General features: G+C 55.8%; 1 protein-coding gene across 1 annotated transcript; it reads left to right on the plus strand.

The window, feature by feature from the left end:
* Window positions 1–11,421: 11,421 nt before the first annotated feature.
* PES1 (pescadillo ribosomal biogenesis factor 1) lies at window positions 11,422–19,854 on the plus strand. The gene is made up of 15 exons (XM_060192813.1): window positions 11,422–11,679; window positions 15,351–15,430; window positions 15,633–15,786; window positions 16,180–16,289; window positions 16,549–16,720; window positions 16,826–16,915; window positions 17,235–17,351; window positions 17,447–17,524; window positions 17,617–17,706; window positions 17,787–17,914; window positions 18,007–18,132; window positions 18,206–18,390; window positions 18,624–18,784; window positions 18,864–19,025; window positions 19,540–19,854. The coding sequence occupies exons 1-15, from the start codon at window positions 11,656–11,658 to the stop codon at window positions 19,621–19,623; spliced, it is 1,761 nt and encodes a 586-aa protein (XP_060048796.1). The 5' UTR covers window positions 11,422–11,655; the 3' UTR covers window positions 19,624–19,854.
* Window positions 19,855–19,907: the final 53 nt, after the last annotated feature.

Consider the following 19,907-nt stretch of genomic DNA (forward strand, 5'->3'; position numbering starts at 1 on the left):
GAAAGGTGCTGTCTGTCTGTCTGTCTGTCTCTACCTCTCAGACGGTGAGAGAGCCACAGCACCAAGGCATCCTTCAATGCAGTGGGGGTTGGGCTCCAACCTGGGACACACACACACACACACACACACACACACACACACACACACACACACACACACACACACACACGGCAAAGCAGAACCCTAGACAGGGGCAATTTCACTGGGCTGTTCTGCTTTCTTGTAAAAACTGATAATTCTTTCTTTTTTTTTTCTTTTTTTTGCCTTCAGGGTTATTTCTTGGGGTGCAATGCTAGCACTATGGCTCCACTGCTCCTGGAGGCTGTTTTTCCCATTTTGTTGCCCTTGCTCTGATTGCTGTTGTTGTTATTGATGTTGTCGTTGTTGGATAGGACAGAGAGAAATGGAGAGAGGAGGGGAAGACAGAGAGGGGGAGAGAAAGACAGATACCTGCAGACCTGCTTCACTGCCTGTGAAGCGACTCCCCTGCAGGTGGGGAGCTGGGGTCTTGAACCGGGATCCTTACGCCAGTCCTTGCGCTCCACGCCATGTGCACTTAACCTGCTGTGCTACCACCTGGCCTGTCTTTTTCTTTATAGGGCTTGGTGCCGGCACTATGAATCCACAGCTCCTGGAGGCCATCTTTTCCAATTTTATTGGATAGGACAGAGAGAAACTGAGAGCAGAGGGGGAGGTAGAAAGGGAGACAGCCTTCCACGAGTCCTTGCGCTTAGTATTGTGTGCTTTTTTTTTTTTCAAGATTTTATGTATTGATTCATGAGAAAGATAGGAGGAGAGAGAAAGAACCAGATGTCATTTTGGTACATGTGCTGCCAGGGACTGAACTTGGGACCTCCTGCTTGAGAGTCCAATGCTTTATCCACTGCGCCACCTCCTAGACCACAGTCCTATGTGTGCTTAATCAGGTGCTTAATCAATCTTACCGCCCAGCCCCCCCAAAATGAATAATTCTTTTATTTACTTATTTTTTATCGAGGGTTAATGCTTTACAGTGCAATCATTGACACATGCAGATGATTTCATGATATAATTGGTCCCCAGAGTTTCCTTCCTACCCATCCCCTCCCTCCCTCCTTCCCTCCCTCCCTCCCCAGAGTCCTTTGCAACACACCACGTCCAGCCCATGTCTCACTTCATGCTCTTCTTCCCTCTCCCTACTTTATTAAGTCCTGCTAATAAAAGGAATAATTCTTTTCTTTTTCCTTTTCTCCAGGGTTATTACTGGGGCTCAGTGCCTGCACCATGAATCCACTGCTCCTAGAGGCCATTTTTTCCCCTTTTGTTGCCCTTGTTGTTGTAACCTGTTGTGGTTATTATTGTTGTTGTTGATGTCATTCGTTGTTGGCTAGGACAGAGAGAAATGGAGAGAGGAGGGGAAGACAGAGAGGGGGAGAGAAAGACAGACACCTGCAGACCTGCTTCACTGCCTGTGAAGCGACTCCCCTGCAGGTGGGGAGCCGGGGGCTCGAACCGGGATCCTTCTGCCTGTCCTTGCGCTTTGCACCATGTGCACTTAACCAGCTGCGCTACCTCCCGACCCTCAAAAGGAATAATTCTTGACAAGCAAGCAGTTCAGCCCTAGAGGTGAGTGTCAGTCAGTGCATCAGGGCACAGGGCTATGGTTCTGGTCTCTCCTGAAAACAAGCAGATGCACCTTGAAAAAGAACAGAGGGCGGGGATTCGACTTCCGGAGGCGGAGCTACAAGCAGCAGATCGCTTTCTCTCCTCTCCTCTCCTTTCCCACATCAACTAGGAATACCAAAGGAGACCACCCGGACCGAAACAAGACAGGACTAGAATGACCACAGGAACCCAGTAAATCACCCATGAGTACAAACACGTGTGGCTGGTGACAGAGAGGAGAGAGGGGCCTAAGGAGAGATTAAGTGACTGCTAACATTCAGCAGTTTATCAGTGGAGACACCACCTCCAGTCTGCTCCACAACAAGGGGACAGCTGAAGGGAGGAGAGGACTCCCCAGAGACTCACCAAGTGCAGCTCTGAGTCTCCATTGCTACTACCCTCAGAATCGGGAGCAGTGGCAGGGAGGGACACCAGGGGACAGAGATCTAACCGGGAAACTCAGGAGAAGACCTATACCTCGGTGGCATAGCTGAGGGGCTGTGAAAGTCTCTTTGCATAACCACTGGATTATCTCTGCCACACCCTGCTTTATCTCTTGGTCAGGAGTCAATGATTAAGCTAAGAATCCTATTGATAGTTTAAAAGCCCTCAGGCTCCCATAGCCTACAGGGAAGGAAAAAAAAAAAAGAAAGAGGCTTTTAAACCACTAACTCCAACTCAGGGATTGAAATAACTGTTAACTTCCACCACTGTGAACCCTTTAATTAACTTACTTAGACACAAGTCAATCCAGGCAATAGTGATCAATAATTTGAAAAGTACTGATAAAGGGAACTCATAATATATAAAATGGTTAAAACAACAAGAAAAAATATTGGAGAATCGAACCAGGACAAGAGCCCAGCTAAAAGTCCTCCAGAGGGTGAAACACAAAACAACGAGTTCAACATCCAAACATTATCTAAGGAAATAATAACAGGAGTGAGTAAAGAATTTGAAAAAATTGTAATCAGAAATGCAGGAACAACAAATGAGAATATGGAAGAAAATACTAATTATCTCATGGTTATTAGAGAGCTGAAAGCTGAGATCACTGAGCTAAGAATGCAACTAGCTGAACAAGCTAAAACAGTATCAGAGCAGGGCAACAAAATAGATGAACTCCAGAAAGCAGTAGAGGGCAGAGAGAATAGAATCTATGAGGCTGATGACAGAATTAGCAAGATTGAGGATGAATTAGAGACAACTAAAAAAGAAGTAAGAGATCTCAAAAAGAGATTAAGAGATGCTGAAAACAACAACAGAGTCCTATGGGATGACTTCAAAAGAAACAATTATTGGCATACCAGAGGAAGAAAGAGAAGGAGAGGAAGAAAGCATTTTCCAGGCCATAATAGCTGAAAACTTCTCTAGTCTAGACAACATCAAAGACGTAAAAATTCAAGAAGCCCAAACAGAATTAACCCAGACCTAAAGACACCAAGACATATCACACTTAGAATGGAAAGGAATAAGGATAAAGAAAGGATCCTCAAGGCTGCAAGAGAAAAACAAAGAGTCACCTACAAAGGAAAACCCATAAGATTAGCAGCAGACTTCTCCACACAAACACTACAGGCCAGAAGAGAATGGCAAGATATCTATCTAGTGCTCAATGAGAAAGGCTTTCAGCCAAGAATACTATATCCTGTTAGACTGTCATTCAGACTAGATGGAGGCATCAAAACCTTCTCAGACAAGCAACAGTTGAAGGAATCAACTATCACCAAGCCTGCCCTGAAAGAAGTTCTGAAAGGTCTCCTGTAAACAACCAGACCACCAGAAATAGGACATATATCAAAATACTCTAAAACTCTACAAGAATGGTGTTAAAATATCTTCAGTCTTTGATATCAATAAATGTCAATGGCCTGAATTCACCTATTAAAAGACACAGATTAGGAAGATGGATCAGAAAACACAACCCAACAATATGCTGTCTACAGGAAACCCACCTAACTCAACAAGACAAACACAGACTTAAAGTGAAAGGATGGAAAACTATCATACAAGACCCACAAAAAAGGGCAGGAGCAGCTATTCTCATATCTGACATGATAGACTTTAAAATAGATAAGATTAAAAAACATAGGAATGGACACTACTTAATGCTCAGAGGATCAGTTAATCAAGAGGACTTAACAATTATTAATATCTATGCACCCAATGAGAAGCCATCTAAATACATCCAATGTCTACTGAAAGAGCTACAGCAATATATTAACAGTAACACAATCATAGTAGGGGACTTCAACACCCCACTCTCTCAACTTGACAGATCATCCAGGCAGAAAATCAATAAAGACATAAGGGAGCTAAATGAAGAGATAGATAAACTAGACCTATTGGACATTTTCAGAGTCATTCATCCCAAGAAACTGGAATACACATTTTACTCAAATCCACATGAGTCATTCTCAAGGATAGACCATATATTAAGCCACAAAGACAGCATCAGCCAATTCAAGAGCATTGAAATCATCCCAAGCATCTTCTCAGACCACAGTGGAATTAAACTAACACTTAACAATCAACAAAAGATTAGTAACAGTGACAAAATGTGGAAGCTCAACAGTACACTTCTTAACAACTTCTGGGTCAAAGAGGAAATCAAGGAAGAAATCAAAACGTTTTGAGAGTTCAATGAAAATGAAGACACAAGCTATCAAAATATTTGGGACACAGTAAAGCAGTCCTAAGAGGGAAGTTCATAGCTATACAAGCACACATTAGGAAACAAGAAAAGGCACAAATAAACAGCCTGATTGCACATCTTAAAGACCTAGAAGAAGAACAACAAAGGAATCCTAAAGCAACCAGAAGGACAGAAATCACTAAAGTTAGGGCAGAAATAAATAACATTGAGAATAGGAAAACCATACAAAAGATCAATGAAAGTAAATGTTGGTTCTTCAAAAGAATAAACAAAATCGACAAACCTTTAGCCAGACTCACAAAACAAAAAAGGGAGAAGACCCAAATAAATCGGATAGTAAATGAAAGAGGAGGTATCACAACAGACACCGCAGAAATTCAACATATCATGTGAGGCTTCTATGAACAACTATATGCCACCAAGCTAGAGAACCTGGAAGAAATGGACAATTTCCTAGATACCTACCAACTTCCAAAACTAAGTAAAGAGGAAGTGGATAACATGAACAGGCCCATCACAGCTAATGAAATTGAAACAGTTATCAAAAATCTTCCCAAAAATAAAAGTCCTGGACCAGATGGTTTTACAAATGAATTCTACAAAACCTTCAAAGAAGAACTAATACCTCTACTTTTAAAAGTCTTCCAGAAGATTGAAGACACTGGAATACTCCCTGCCAGCTTCTATGAAGCCAACATCACCCTGATACCAAAAGCAGACAGGGACACAACCAGAAAAGAAAACTACAGACCAATATCTCCGATGAACATAGATGCGAAAATATTGAACAAAATTCTAGCCAACCGGATACAGCAGTATATCAAAAAGATTGTTCATCATGATCAAGTGGGGTTTATCCCAGGCATGCAAGGTTGGTTTAATATATGTAAATCAATCAATGTGATCCACCACATCAACAAAAGCAAGACCAAAAACCACATGGTCATATCAATAGATGCAGAGAAAGCCTTTGACAAAATACAACATCCCTTTATGATCAAAACACTACAAAAAATGGGAATAGATAGAAAATTCCTGAAGATAGTGGAGTCTATATATAGCAAACCTACAGCCAACATCATACTCAATGGTGAAAAACTGGAAGCATTTCCCCTCAGATCAGATCCTAGACAGGGCTGCCCACTATCACCATTACTATTCAACATAGTGTTGGAAGTTCTTGCCATAGCAATCAGGCAGGAGCAAGGAATTCAAGGGATACAGATTGGAAGAGAAGAAGTCAAACTCTCCTTATTTGCAGATGACATGATAGTATTCATGGAAAAACCTAAGGAATCCAGCAAGAAGCTTTTGGAAATCATCAGGCAATACAGTAAGGTGTCAGGCTACAAAATTAACATTCAAAAGTCAGTGGCATTCCTCTATGCAAACACTAAGTTAGAAGAAATTGAAATCCAGAAATCAATTCCTTTTACTATAGCAACAAAAACAATAAACTATCTAGGAGTAAACCTAACCAAAGAAGTGAAAGACTTGTATACTGAAAATTATGAGTCACTACTCAAAGAAATTGAAAAAGACACAAAGAAGTGGAAAGATATCCCATGTTCTTGGGTTGGAAGAATTAACATCATCAAAATGACTATATTACCCAGAGCCATCTACAAATTTAATGCTGTCCCTATCAAGATCCAAACACATTTTTTGGAGAATAGAAAAAATGCTACAAATGTTTATCTGGAACCAGAAAAGACCTAGAATTGCCAAAACAATCTTGAGAAAAAAGAACAGAACCGGAGGCATCACACTCCCAGGTCTCAAACTGTATTATAGGGCCATTGTCGTCAAAACTACTTGGTATTGGAACATGAATAGACACACTGACCAGTGGAATAGAATTGAGAGCCCAGAAATGAGGCCCCACAGGTATGGACATCTAATCTTTGACAAAGGGGCCCAGACTATTACATGGGGAAAGCAGAGTCTCTTCAACAAATGGTGTTGGAATCAATGGGTTGAAACATGCAGAAGAATGAAACTGAATCACTGTATTTCACCAAATACAAAAGTAAATTCCAAGTGGATCAAGGACTTGGATGTTAGACCAGAAACTATCAGATACTTAGAGGAAAATAGTGGCAGAACTCTTTTCTGCATAAATTTTAAAGACATTTTCAATGAAACGAATCCAATTACAAAGAAGACTAAGGCAAGTATAAACCTATGGGACTACATCAAATTAAAAAGCTTCTTCACAGCAAAAGAAAGCACTACCCAAACCAAGAGACCCCCTCACAGAATGGGAGAAGATCTTTACATGCCATACATCAGACAAGAGTTTAATAACCAACATATATAAAGAGCTTGCCAGACTCAACAACAAGACAACAAATAACCCCATCCAAAAATGGGGGGAGGACTTGGACAGAATATTCACCACAGAAGAGATCCAAAAGGCCGAGAAACACATGAAAAAAATGCTCCAAGTCTCTGATTGTCAGAGAAATGCAAATAAAGACAACAATGAGATAGATACCACTTCACTCCTGTGAGAATGTCACACATCAGAAAAGGTAACAGCAGCAAATGCTGGAGAGGGTGTGGGGTCAAAGGAACCCTCCTGCACTGCTGGTGGGAATGTCAGTTGGTCCAACCTCTGTGGAGAACAGTCTGGAGAACTCTCAGAAGGTTAGAAATGGACCTACCCTATGATCCTGCAATTCCCCTCCTGGGGATATATCCTAAGGAACCCAACACACCCATCCAAAAAGATCTGTGTGCACATATGTTCTTGGCAGCACAATGTGTAATAGCCAAAACCTGGAAGCCACCCAGGTGTCCAACAACAGATGAGTGGCTGAGCAAGTTGTGGTCTATATACACAATGGAATACTACTCAGCCATTAAAAATGGTGACTTTACCGTTTTCAGCCGATCTTGGATGGACCTTGAACAATTCATGTTGAGTGAACTAAGTCAGAAACAGAAGGATGAATATGGGATGATCTCACTCTCAGGCAGAAGTTGAAAAACAAGATCAGAAAAGAAAACACAAGTAGAACCTGAAATGGAATTGGCGTATTGCACCCAAGTAAAAGACTCTGGGGTGGGTGGGTGGGGAGAATACAGGTCCATGAAGGATGATAAATGACATAGTGGGGGTTGTATTGTTAAATGGGAATCTGGGGAATGTTATGCATGTACAAACTATTGTATTTACTGTTGAATGTAAAACATTAATTCCCCAATAAAGAAATAAATTTAAAAAAAAAGAACAGAGGCCACTAGGGCACCGGCTGCAGCCTTCCCAGCTCCGCCTCTAAGTGGCGGTGGCCTCCCGCACCTTTGGGATCACCAAGCACGGTGATTTTTACTGCCGTGGTTTCGTGGCAGGTCGCCAAGGCAGTTTCTTTCCAGATAATCTTCACTGATCAAACTCCAGCCAAGTCCTGTCAGAGATAAACTGACCAAGGCCGAGACGTTTTCTCTGAACTCAGCACGAGACTGTGTCCAAGGGAGGGCGGTGGGTGGGGGCAGAGGGGGCCGGCTTCTGGGGAGGGAGGGTCTGGAGTTCCAGCTGCTGCAGACTCTTGGGTTCAGGCCTCCAGGAAGACCGCTGGCTATCTGTGTGCAGTGGATACTCCAGGCCCCGGGACAGGGTCGTCCTGGCCCCCAGCCTGCGTCTGTGGTGACTGGCAGTGTGTTGGGGTCTTGTCACCTCTTGGTGGGCAGCCTGGTAAGTGGGCTTGCCGCAGCCTGGCCTCTGGTGGGAAGCCGCTTCCTTTGGGAGGGTCACCTCGAGTCCACGAGGACTCTGGGCCTCCCTGGGGAAGGAGGCAGCCCGTGCAGCTGGGGCCGGAGTCTCAGAGCCACGCAGATCACCGGGGCTGAGCGGGGCAGGGCAGACCTGCTGGGGCCACATGCAGGAAACAGGGGACAACGGTAATGGACAGCACCACGAGGCTCCCGGTCCCAACCGGCCCAGCGTGGTGCTCCGGTTCTTCCTTCCTCCCTTCCTTCCTTCCTTCCTTCCTTCCTTCCTTTTTTGTTTTTTAAGATTTTATTTATTCATTCATGAGAAAGACAGGAGGAGAGAGAGAACTAGACATCACTCTGGTACATGTACTGCCGGGAACTGAACTCAGGACCTCATGCTTGAGAGTCCAATGCTTTATCCACTGCACCACCTCCCGGATCACCTCCAGTTCTTTCTACCACAGGCAACCCTGTCATGTGAAACAACACAAAGTAATAATTTTTTACTTATATTCCCTTTTGTTGCCCCCCTTTTTTTATTGTTGTAGCTATTATTGATATTGTCGTTGCTGGATAGGACAGAGAGAGATGGAGAGAGGAGGGGAAGACAGAGAGGGGGAGAGAAAGACAGACACCTGCAGACCTGCTTCACCGCCTGTGAAGCGACTCCCCTGCAGGTGGGGAGCCGGGGGCTCGAACCGGGATCCTTATGCCGGTCCTTGTGCTTTGCGCCACCTGCGCTTAGCCCACTGCGCCACCGCCCGACTCCCTAACTGAAAGCAATCTTATCGCTGGGCTGGGTGCTGGCACTGTGGATCCACTGCTCCTAGCGACCGGTTCTCATTTTTATTGGATAGGACAGAGAGAAATGGGGAAAATGAGAAAGATAGAGAGGGAGAGACAAAGACAGACACCTGCAGAAAAGTCCTCCCTGCAGTCGGGGAGCCGGAGCTTGAACCTGGAGCCTTGAGCTTTGCACTAGGTGCTCTTAACCCGGTGTGCTACTACCCTCCCTCCCGATCAACCTTTAATGGAAAAAATAAGGTTCCATTCTTAGCGTCAGGATTTCTGAGGGGTCACAGCTGAGAAAGTGCAAATTAGCAGCCTGGGACGGAGGTCCTGAGTTTGAACCCAGCACCGCATGTGCCAGAGTGATACTCTTGAGTCTTTTTCTCTCTTCTCTCTCTCTCTTAAATAAATACATTTAAAATATTCATTTATTTACTCCTTTTTGCTGCCCTTGTTTTATTGTTATAGTTATTCTTGTTACCGTCATTGTTAGACAGGATAGAGAGAAATGGAGAGAGGAGGGGAAGACAGACACCTGCAGATCTGCTTCACCGCCTGTGAAGCGACTCCCCTGCAGGCGGGGAGCCGGGGCTCAAACCAGGAAGGCTCCCGGCAAGGAATTTCTGAAGCCAGCATTCCTGACTGTCCTAATGGCCTGGTTTCCAAAGAAGCAGGACTCTGGGTCCACTCTGTCCTTCCAACGCAGCCAGCACTGTGCTGAGCCCGTCAGAACACGGGGGCCCGGGGTGGCTCAGTGGTGGGGCGCAGGACTGGCAGGCGTGGCATCTGCAGTTTGATTCCTGGCACTGAGTGTTGCTCTGGGCTGCTTGGTAGCAAGCAGGCTTAACAGAAACACCTGGTTTATGGTTCCTTCCCTCCGCCCTCTGCACACCTGTACGCTGCCTTCTGCCCACACACTCCCGTGTTGGAGGGTCCGGCAAAGCCCAGCGGAGCTGCTTGCCCTGCAGGGATGTTCCTGTGGGCTTCCGCTCACCCGGCCAGAACGCCGCCCACAGAGTCCACGGAGAACAAGTGGACACGGCTCCAGCTCAGGACCTCGGGCTTCGGAGTGAATGCTTTATCCACGGCACCGCCTCGCGGGCGGCAAGGCTCGCTCACTTATTGAAGAGGGAGGACCAGCGTGTCACTCTGGTATGTGAGATGCGGGGCCCTTATGCGTGCGAACCTCCAGGCTCCTCGAGGTGCTACGTCCTGGGCCACCTGCAGGTGTTTCTGTCCAGGCTCAGCCCCCAGCACCACCATAAGCCAGAGATGAGCAGTGCTCTGGCCAGCCAATTTCTCTCTCTCTACTTTTGTTTTAAAAAAGAAAGAAAGGGAGTCGGGCGGGGGCGCAGCGGGTTCAGCGCACGTGGCACAAAGCGCAAGAACCGGCATAAGGATCCCGGTTCGAGCCCCCGGCTCCCCACCTGCAGGGGAGTCGCTTCACAGGCGGTGAAGCAGGTCTGCAGGTGTCTGTCTTTCTCTCCTCCTCTCTGTCTTCCCCTCCTCTCTCCATTTCTCTCTGTCCTATCCAACAACGATGACATCAATAACAACAATAACAATAATAACTACAACAAGGGCAACAAAAGGGAAAATAAATAAAAATTAATTTAACGAAGTAAAAAAAGGAAGGAAGGAAGGAGAGAAGGAAGGAAATCTCCATTCCCGCAAGCTCTCCAGATGAGTCTTCACGCCCTGTTGGAGGAGGTCGCGGTATCTGACTGAAAGGAAACTTTCCTGGATTCTGAAACCCCAGGACCAGCAGTTTTAGACTATCTGGCCCCAGCACAATCACAATCCTTCTAGTCTTCTCCCTCCCCCCCCCTTTTTTTTTTTTTTTCATTTTTCTCTTCCTTGGCAAGATTTACTTTGATTTATCCGTGAGGTCTAGGGAAACGCCAAAACGACTTTAGTGGCTGAGCTTCTGAGGTCTCAGGTTCAGTTCCCAGCACCACCGTAAGCTGGAGCAAGCAGTGCCCTGGTCTCTTTCTCTCTCATTAAAATAAAATCAATAATAAAAAAATAAATAAACAGTGCGCTAGTAAAAAAAAAAAAAAAGTAAACTAAAATAAAATATTTAAATATAGTTTTTCCCATTTATTTATTTATTTTAACCAGGGCACTGTTCAGCTCTGATTTATGGTGGTGCAGGGGTTTGAACCTGGGACTTAGGAGGCTCTGGCCTGAGAGTCTCTTTGCAGAACCATTATGCTATCTACCCCAGACTGAAAATAAAATATTTATTGGCGAGAGCAGGGGTGGAGGAAGCATCACTCCGGCACATGCAATGCCAGGACTCAAACTCGAGACCTCACGCCCCGGAGTCCAGCGCTTTCCCCGCCGCGTCCCCCAGCCAGGGCTCCTGCTGCCTTTGCCCTGAACCGCTCCGTGTCTCTGGCGCCCTCTGGCGGCGCCCTTCCGCAGCGGAGCCCGGAAGTCCTTGCCCATCCGTTACCATGACGACGAAACTCTCGCGGCCCGCCAGGCGTACGCAGCCCCTCTGTATCCCAGAAGGCTCCGCGCGAGCCGGTCTTCCGCCCCTCTCTATCCCGCCATGCACCGGGATGTCGCATGGGTGTCCAGAGAGATGCCTGAGGATCAGCGGCCGCCGAGACGGATAAACTGGGCCGGCCGGGCTCACGGGAATTTCAGGAACGGGACTGGAGGTCCCCGAGCGCGGGGCGTAGCTGTGGCTCTGGCGGAGGAGCCGTCCGCTCTCCCGCAGGCGCTCAGGCAGCGCGAAGGGCAGCCCGGCGGCGCCAGGTCCCCGGGGTCCTCAGAGGCGCACGCGGGGCTGCGGGGCTGCGGGCCGGAGCGCGGGGCGGGCGGCGGCGGGGCGAGCGACCATGGGCGGCCTGGAGAAGAGGAAGGTGAGGGGCTCGGCGGGACTGCGCGCCGGAGCCTGAGCTCGTCTGTCTGTCTGTCTGTCTGTCTGTCTTTCCCCGGAGCCCGCCCCAGCTCCGGGTAACGGCCGGCCGGGGCATTGATCCTGGGTCCTGGGAGCCTCGGGCGGGAGGTCTCGGCACAACCGTCATGCCGGCTACCCAGCCCGCAACTGCTGGCTTACTCTGGACAGAGGGCGGGGGGGGACAGACAGACTGACAGACAGGCCTGCAGCCGCGCTCCACCGCTCGTGAAGCCTCCCCCTGCAGGTGGGGACGGGGGCCTCGAACCCGGGGCCTTGCGCACTGCGCCCAGCCAGGAGTGCCGCCGCCATCCAAGTGGGCCCGGGTGACGCTGGGTGACGCTGGACCCGGGTGACGCTGGACCCGGGTGACGCTGGGACCCGGGTGACACTGGACCTGGGTGACGCTGGACCCGGGTGACGCTGGGCCTGGGTGACGCTGGGACCCGGGTGACACTGGACCCGGGTGACGCTGGGCCTGGGTGATGCTGGGTGACACTGGACCCGGGTGACGCTGGGCCCGGGTGACGCTGGGCCTGGGTGATGCTGGGACCTGGGTGACACTGGACCCGGGTGACGCTGGGTGACGCTGGGCCTGGGTGACACTGGGACCCGGGTTACGCTGGACCCGGGTGACGCTGGCACCTGGGTGACACTGGACCTGGGTGACGCTGGACCCAGGTGACGCTGGACCCGGGTGACGCTGGGCCTGGGTGACGCTGGCACCTGGGTGACGCTGGGACCCGGGTGACACTGGACCCGGGTGATGCTGGGTGACACTGGACCCGGGTGACGCTGGGCCTGGGTGATGCTGGGACCTGGGTGACACTGGACCCGGGTGACGCTGGGCCCGGGTGACGCTGGGTGACGCTGGGCCTGGGTGACACTGGGACCCGGGTTACGCTGGACCCGGGTGACGCTGGCACCTGGGTGACACTGGACCTGGGTGACGCTGGACCCAGGTGACGCTGGGCCTGGGTGACGCTGGACCCGGGTGACGCTGGCACCTGGGTGACACTGGACCTGGGTGACGCTGGGACCCGGGTGACACTGGACCCGGGTGATGCTGGGTGACACTGGACCCGGGTGACGCTGGGCCTGGGTGATGCTGGGACCTGGGTGACACTGGACCCGGGTGACGCTGGGCCCGGGTGACGCTGGGTGACGCTGGGCCTGGGTGACACTGGGACCCGGGTTACGCTGGATCCGGGTGACGCTGGACCCGGGTGACGCTGGGACCCGGGTGACGCTGGGCCCAGGTGACGCTGGGACCCGGGTGACGCTGGACCCGGGTGACGCTGGGCCTGGGTGACGCTGGGCCTGGGGTGCAAGCCCCCCTGTGCGCCACCCCCGTCCCCGCATTTCCCGGCACGTGTGAGGGCAGGCACCAGAGCGGCACCAGCTCGCGGCGCCGGGGGTCAGACTCAGACCGTGTGCCGGCCCCTGCTCTGCAGAGCCACAAGCCCAAGTGCTTAAATGGGAACCGGCAGGGAGGCCGGGCGGCAGGGCGGCGGGAGCGCCTCCCCAGTCGCCCGCGGGTGCGGGAGTCGGAAGGGTCCGGACGGTGCTCTGCCCAGACAGGATGGCGCCACCCCGTGAGCCGGGGGAAGCCCTGCCTTTCAGGGGCCGGGCGGGGGTGAGCGCGGATGCCCGGCGCGGGCGGCCATTGGACGGAGCACGGAGAGGGACCGGGACCGCCAGCAGACGCGGCCTTTTCAGAAGCCGGACCTCGCCGTCCCTGCCAGCTGGGCCGCTGCCCCTGGGGTGGGGGGCCGGCATTCAGCCGCACCTCCCTCCGTGTCTTCACCCACGGGCGCCAGTCCCACCCGGTGACGGACAGGCCCGAGCCCCCTCCCCACCGGAGAACGAGACGCCTGGTGGCGGCCTGGAGCCACCGGGAGCCGCTCGTCCGGCCGATCGCGAAGGCCCGGGGCGTCACACAGCGGGGGCACCAGCCAGCCCCCCCACGCCCGGCCTGGCCTTCTGCATTGCTGTCAGGAGCCGCCGGCTTAGTCACAGCACGTTGACGGGCCGCTCCTGTGGGTGGACGGACAGGTGAGGGAGGGCGAGGCCCGGAGCACGCCTCCCTGACGAGAGGCCGGCGCAAGAGAAAAGCTGGTGTGTGGCGTCTCGGCGTCACCGTGCTTGTCCCCACTCTCCACAGTCCCCTGCGGACGTGGGCCTGGCTTTGGAGCCCTGGTCGTACAGCAGCCATGCGGCCAGGTGACTCCCTGCCCCCAGGGGCTGCGCGTGGATGCGCTGAGAGCGAGAGCCGTGGGTGGGCCTTGGTACCAGCGTCTGTCTGGTGGCACCTGGAGAGGGTGCTGGGACTGAGAAGAAAGAGGACAGGCAGTGGGATCGGGGCCCCAGCTCACCAACTGAGCGCCCTGATTTATCTTCCCACAGCAAGAAGCTTCATCAGGCGGGCTCTGCATGAGGTTTCTCAAAACATAACCCGGGTGCATAAGCAAAGTACAGTTTCTCAAAACACGAGCAAGCTACAGTTGGGGCGAGAGTTCCTGTGCTTAGACACTTCGCGTTCTCCCAGAGAGTCCGCAAAGTCTTTATCGTTTCCTCAGCTTTCTCCAGTCATCCTAAAGTCAGGGCTCGCAGAAGGCCTTTGCCAGCCTTCTGCTCACAGGCCCGGGGGCCTTGCCTTTCAAGGACCTGCTGTCTCCGACACACGTGATGCCAGGGGTCGAACTCAGGACCTCAGGCTCAGGTTCAGCACCAGATCTTGGGCTGTGGGAATGGGAGTGTCAGTGGCACCGCCAGCCCTGGGGCTGCTGTGGGGACTGGGCGAGATCCCGCTGGGAGTCAGTGCCAGGGCTGCTGTGGGCACTGGGCAGATCCCGCTGGGAGTCAGTGCCAGGGCTGCTGTGGGCACTGGGCAGATCCCGCTGGGAGTCAGTGCCAGGGCTGCTGTGGGGACTGGGCAGATCCCGCTGGGAGTCACTGCCAGGGCTGCTGTGGGGACTGGGTGAGATCCCGCTGGGAGTCACTGCCAGGGCTGCTGTGGGGACTGGGCGAGATCCCGCTGGGAGTCAGTGCCAGGGCTGCTGTGGGCACTGGGCAGATCCCGCTGGGAGTCACTGCCAGGGCTGCTGTGGGGACTGGGCGAGATCCCGCTGGGAGTCAGTGCCAGGGCTGCTGTGGGCACTGGGCAGATCCCGCTGGGAGTCAGTGCCAGGGCTGCTGTGGGGACTGGGCAGATCCCGCTGGGAGTCACTGCCAGGGCTGCTGTGGGGACTGGGCGAGATCCCGCTGGGAGTCAGTGCCAGGGCTGCTGTGGGCACTGGGCAGATCCCGCTGGGAGTCAGTGCCAGGGCTGCTGTGGGCACTGGGCAGATCCCGCTGGGAGTCACTGCCAGGGCTGCTGTGGGGACTGGGTGAGATCCCGCTGGGAGTCACTGCCAGGGCTGCTGTGGGGACTGGGCGAGATCCCGCTGGGAGTCACTGCCAGGACTGGCGGGCAGGTGGCACCGAGCCCCACTGGGCCCAGTACTGGCTCCAGGGCAGCTTCCTGGCCCTTCTGACCTGGGTGGTCCCTGGGGGGACCCCTTCCCCGGAGCCCGGCCGAGTTCTGGAGACGCCCTCCATGCCAAGTCCCTGCTCACCGGAGCGTCTTCCCCCTAGTATGAGCGTGGCTCTGCCACCAACTACATCACAAGGAACAAGGCCCGCAAGAAGCTGCAGCTGAGCCTGGCCGACTTCAGGTGAGGGGGGCTTCAGGTGAGGGGACTTCAGGTGAGGGGACTTCAGGTGAGGGGACTTCACGTGAGGGGGCTTCAGGTGAGGGGGGCTTCAGGTGAAGGGGACTTTAGGTGAGGGGATCTTTGGGTGAGAGGGGCTTCAGGTGAGGGGGCTTCAGGTGGGGGGGGCTCTGGGGCTCCCCCTGCCATTGGCGTCTCTCCCCAGGCGGCTGTGCATCCTCAAGGGCATCTACCCCCACGAGCCCAAGCACAAGAAGAAGGTGAACAAGGGCTCCACGGCGGCCCGCACCTTCTACCTCGTCAAAGACATCCGGTTTCTGCTGCACGAGCCCATCGTCAGCAAGTTCCGGGAGTACAAGGTGAGACCGGGCGTGGGGGCCTCGGGCGGCCGCAGCTCCTAACCAGAGACCAGGCTCCGCCTGCCGGTTAGGGCGCCCAGGTGGGTTCCCTCGGGCAGGTGCGGGGCCCTCGCGCCCAGAGCCCACGCCGCTTGTCCCGAGCGGGGGCTGCGCAGACTGGCCGCTGTGGGCGGCCCTGAGGCGGCGGGGCAGGCATGGCAGGCAAGCCTAAGGCTCTGGGCTGGGCTCTGGGGCCCCGAAAGCCTCTGTTCCCGCCGCCCCCCTGCACTCCCACTTCCGCGGGCTCTGATGAGCTGTGGTCAGGCAGCCTCCCATTTGCTTCCCGCCGTCCTCCCTCGTGGCGGGTGAGGCGGGGAGGGCCCTGGCCGCAGGAGCTCCGTCGGGTCCCCGCAGGTGTTTGTGCGCAAGCTGCGCAAGGCCTACGGGAAGAGCGAGTGGGGCACCGTGGAGCGGCTCAAGGACAACAAGCCCCACTACAAGCTGGACCACGTCGTCAAGGAGCGGTGAGCGCGGGCGGCGAGGGGGGACCGTGTGCTCGGGGGCGGGGTCTGCGGGGCGCTGGGGAGCCTGTGCGGCCTCTAGTCCCAGAGTACTGACTCCCCCTGCCAGGGAGGGTGGCGGGGAGGCCAGCTGCACAGTTCGTGCCGTCCGTAAACCTGGTGGCCCCTGCCCTCCCAGTCCCGCTTTCCGTCCCCGTGTCTGTGTGCGTGGGCTCGGCGGGCCCGGCAGCGCGGCCCTGAGCCCCGGGTGCCCCTCCCGCAGGTACCCCACGTTCGTGGACGCGCTGCGGGACTTGGACGACGCACTGTCCATGTGCTTCCTTTTCTCCACCTTCCCGCGCACCGGCAAGTGCCACGTGCAGACCATCCAGCTGTGCCGGCGGCTGGCCGTGGAGTTCCTGCACTACGTCATCGCGGCCCGGGCCCTGCGCAAGGTGAGCCCCTCCCGCCCCTGCCCTGTGCAAGGTGAGCCCCTCCCGCCCCTGCCCTGCGCAAGGTGAGCCCTGAGCCCACCCGCCCCTGCCCTGCCCCTCCCCCAGGTCTTCCTGTCCATCAAGGGCATCTACTACCAGGCCGAGGTGCTGGGCCAGCCCATCGTGTGGGTCACCCCCTACGCCTTCTCCCATGACGTGAGTGTGTGTGCGGGGAGCTTGGGGCCTGGGGCAGGGCCCTGCCAGGGCTGCTAGGGGGTGGGGTGACCAAGCACAGAAGTGGCGTCCCCTCCTCGCCCGCTCCCATGGTGCTGACGTTGGCCTCTGTGTGACTCCTGTGGACACGGCCTCTGACAGCTGGCCGTCCGTGGGGGCCGGAAGTTCCTGTGGGCCCCTTCACTGTGGCAGAGTGCTCTGGGCAGGGACACACCTGGCACCTCTCCTGAGGGGCGGAGCCCCAGAGGCAGGTGGTGCTGGAGCCCCTGTCGTGTTGAGCCCAGCGTCCCCTCTCCCCCAGCACCCCACAGATGTGGACTACAGGGTCATGGCCACCTTCACTGAGTTCTACACCACCCTCCTGGGCTTCGTGAACTTCCGCCTCTACCAGTCACTCAACCTGCGCTACCCCCCGAAGGTAGACGCCCCGCCCCCTCCACACCCGCCCTGTGCGCTCAGCCGCACCCTCCTGCCTCCGGGGCTCCCCTGACCCCACTGCCCCGGGTCTTCCAGCTCGAGGAGGACTTGGCTCACGCCGCTTCCAAGACCAGGGAGGACGCCTACGCCTTGGAGTCTGAGAGCTCCATGGAGGTGAGGGCTCGCGAAGCCTCCGCCCTCCTCCCTGTGCGGGGGGCCGTCTTAGGCTGTGGCCGCCCTGACGGGTCCCCTCTTCCCTCCTGTAGAAGCTGGCGGCCCTCAGCGCCAGCCTGGCCCGCGTGGTGGTGCCGGCGGAGGAGGAGGAGGCGCAGCTGGATGAGTTCCCTGCCGACTCGGTGAGGGCCGGGGGCCGGGGTTCGGGGGTGGGGGAGAGGGAAGCCAGGGGGGGTCTCCTCCAACCCCTCCCCTGCGACAGGAGCCGGCGGCCCAGGAGGAGCGGCAGCAGGAGCTGGCGGCCCAGGAGCAGCACAAGAAGCTGTTTGAGGGTCTGAGGTTCTTCCTCAACAGGGAGGTGCCCCGGGAGGCCCTGGCCTTCGTCATCAGGTGGGGCCCTCAGAACAAGGCGGGCGTCCCTGCACTCCGTCCGGGCGGGGTTGGTGGGTCTCGGAGCCCCGGCTCACACGGGGTCCCCGCAGGAGTTTCGGGGGAGAGGTGTCGTGGGACAAGTCCGTGTGCATCGGGGCCGCGTACGATGCCACCCACCCCGGCATCACCCACCAGGTCGTGGACCGGCCCGGCCAGCAGACCCCCATCCTCGGCAGGTAGACCTGGCGCGGGGGCGTGGGGGCGGCCTAGGTCCCGTGACCCCGGCCCTCAGTCCGCTCCCTCCGCCAGGTCCTACGTGCAGCCGCAGTGGGTGTTTGACTCCGTAAACGCCCGGCTGCTCCTCCCGGTGGCCGATTACTTCCCCGGGGTGCAGCTGCCCCCGCATCTCTCCCCCTTCGTGACGGAGAAGGAAGGCGATTACGTGCCCCCCGAGAAGCTGAAGCTCCTGGCCCTGCAGCGGGGAGAGCAGCCTGGTGCGCAAGGGGCCGGGGAGGGGGCTCCGCTGGCTGTGCCCCTTCACGGGGTGGCCGGTGACAGACCCGCAGGCCACCTGGAGTGGGGCCCCAGGAGGAAGCGTTTATTTGTGCGCCTGATGTCCGGTCTCCGGGCAGGGGTCTCCACGGGGGCTGGAAGATGCTAGGGAGGCTGACTAGGACGGCTCTGCCTGGGCCTGCGAGGCCACTCACGAGATCTCGACTGTCTGCAGGAGATGAGGAGGAGGAAGAGGAAGACAGCGAAGTGGGAGAGCCGGAGGACGAGGAGGAAGAGGCAGAGGCTGGCGAAGAGGAGGAGGAGGAAGAGGAGGAGGAGGAGCAGCAGGAGGAGGCCCGGCTGAGGGCCCTGGAGGAGCAGAGGCTGGAGGGGAAGGTACGGGGTTGGGGGACGGGGGCCTGGGGATTGGCTGGAGCGGGGACCCGCACCCACAGCACCCGCCCCGTGTCCCCAGAAGCCCAGGGTGCTGGCGGGCACCGTGACGCTGGAGGACAAGCAGCGGCTGGCGCGGGAGGAGGAGAGCGAGGCGCGGCGGCTGGCCATCATGACCATGCGGAAGCGCGAGAAGTACCTGTACAACAAGATCATGTTCGGGAAGAGGCGCAGGACGCGGGAGGTGTGTTCAGCGCGGAGCCCCGTTTCTCTCGCCTCACCCCAAAGCTGGGCTCCCTGCTTGTCGGAGAACCTGTCCTGTGCCGCAGCGTGACGGGTGACGGGTTCCGTGTCGGGCCTGGGCGGCTCTGTCAGGAGTACTGCCCGGCCTGGGGCTCCCCATCCCGTGTGCCCTGTGCCCTGGCTCTGCGGGACGTGCTCTGGCGTGGCCGACCCCCGCGGGCCGGGGCCTCTCTGTCCTTAGCGCGCTGACGCGTGTGCTGCTGCCTCGTGGCTGCGGTGGGACGGGCGGCTTCACCGCCCCGGGAGTCTTGCCGTGTGGTCCTGGTGGGGTGTCCTGGTTCTCGCCCCCGGGTAGTGGTTCCTCCCCTGGGGTTCCAGCCTGCCCCCCGCCCCTCTCTCTCTCCCCTCTGAGCTGCGGTGTCTTTCCTGGGAACTCTGCTGCTCTGGGGTGCCCTCGGGTGGAAGGGGGAGCGCCATCCTGCATCCCGCCCCACGTAACGCTCTCTCCCCTGCAGGCCAACAAGCTGGCGGAGAAGCGCAAGGCCCACGACGAGGCTGTGAGGGCCGAGAAGAAGGCCAAGAGGGCCGGGTCGCTGTGAGCCGCGCTCGGCGTCTGGGGCGAGAGCTGGCGTGGCTGCTGACCGGTGCCCCCCACCCCCCAGCCCCCCGTAGCTCCTTGCTGCCACTAGGCAGAGCCTTCAGTGCCCGCTGCCTGCCCCACGCGGCTCCCCCAGCTCTCTGCAGAGCACCCCCAGCACGTGCCTGGCTCCCCCAGCTGCCCAGCCACAGCGTGTGGCGGGAATCTTATTAAACGGCTCGTTTTATAGCCACTGAGCTGCACGTGTGACCTGTGGGCCGTCTGCACTGGCCCAGACAACGGACA

The sequence above is a fragment of the Erinaceus europaeus genome, chromosome 6 (assembly GCF_950295315.1).
Source record: "Erinaceus europaeus chromosome 6, mEriEur2.1, whole genome shotgun sequence".
Classification (NCBI taxonomy): domain Eukaryota; kingdom Metazoa; phylum Chordata; class Mammalia; order Eulipotyphla; family Erinaceidae; genus Erinaceus; species Erinaceus europaeus.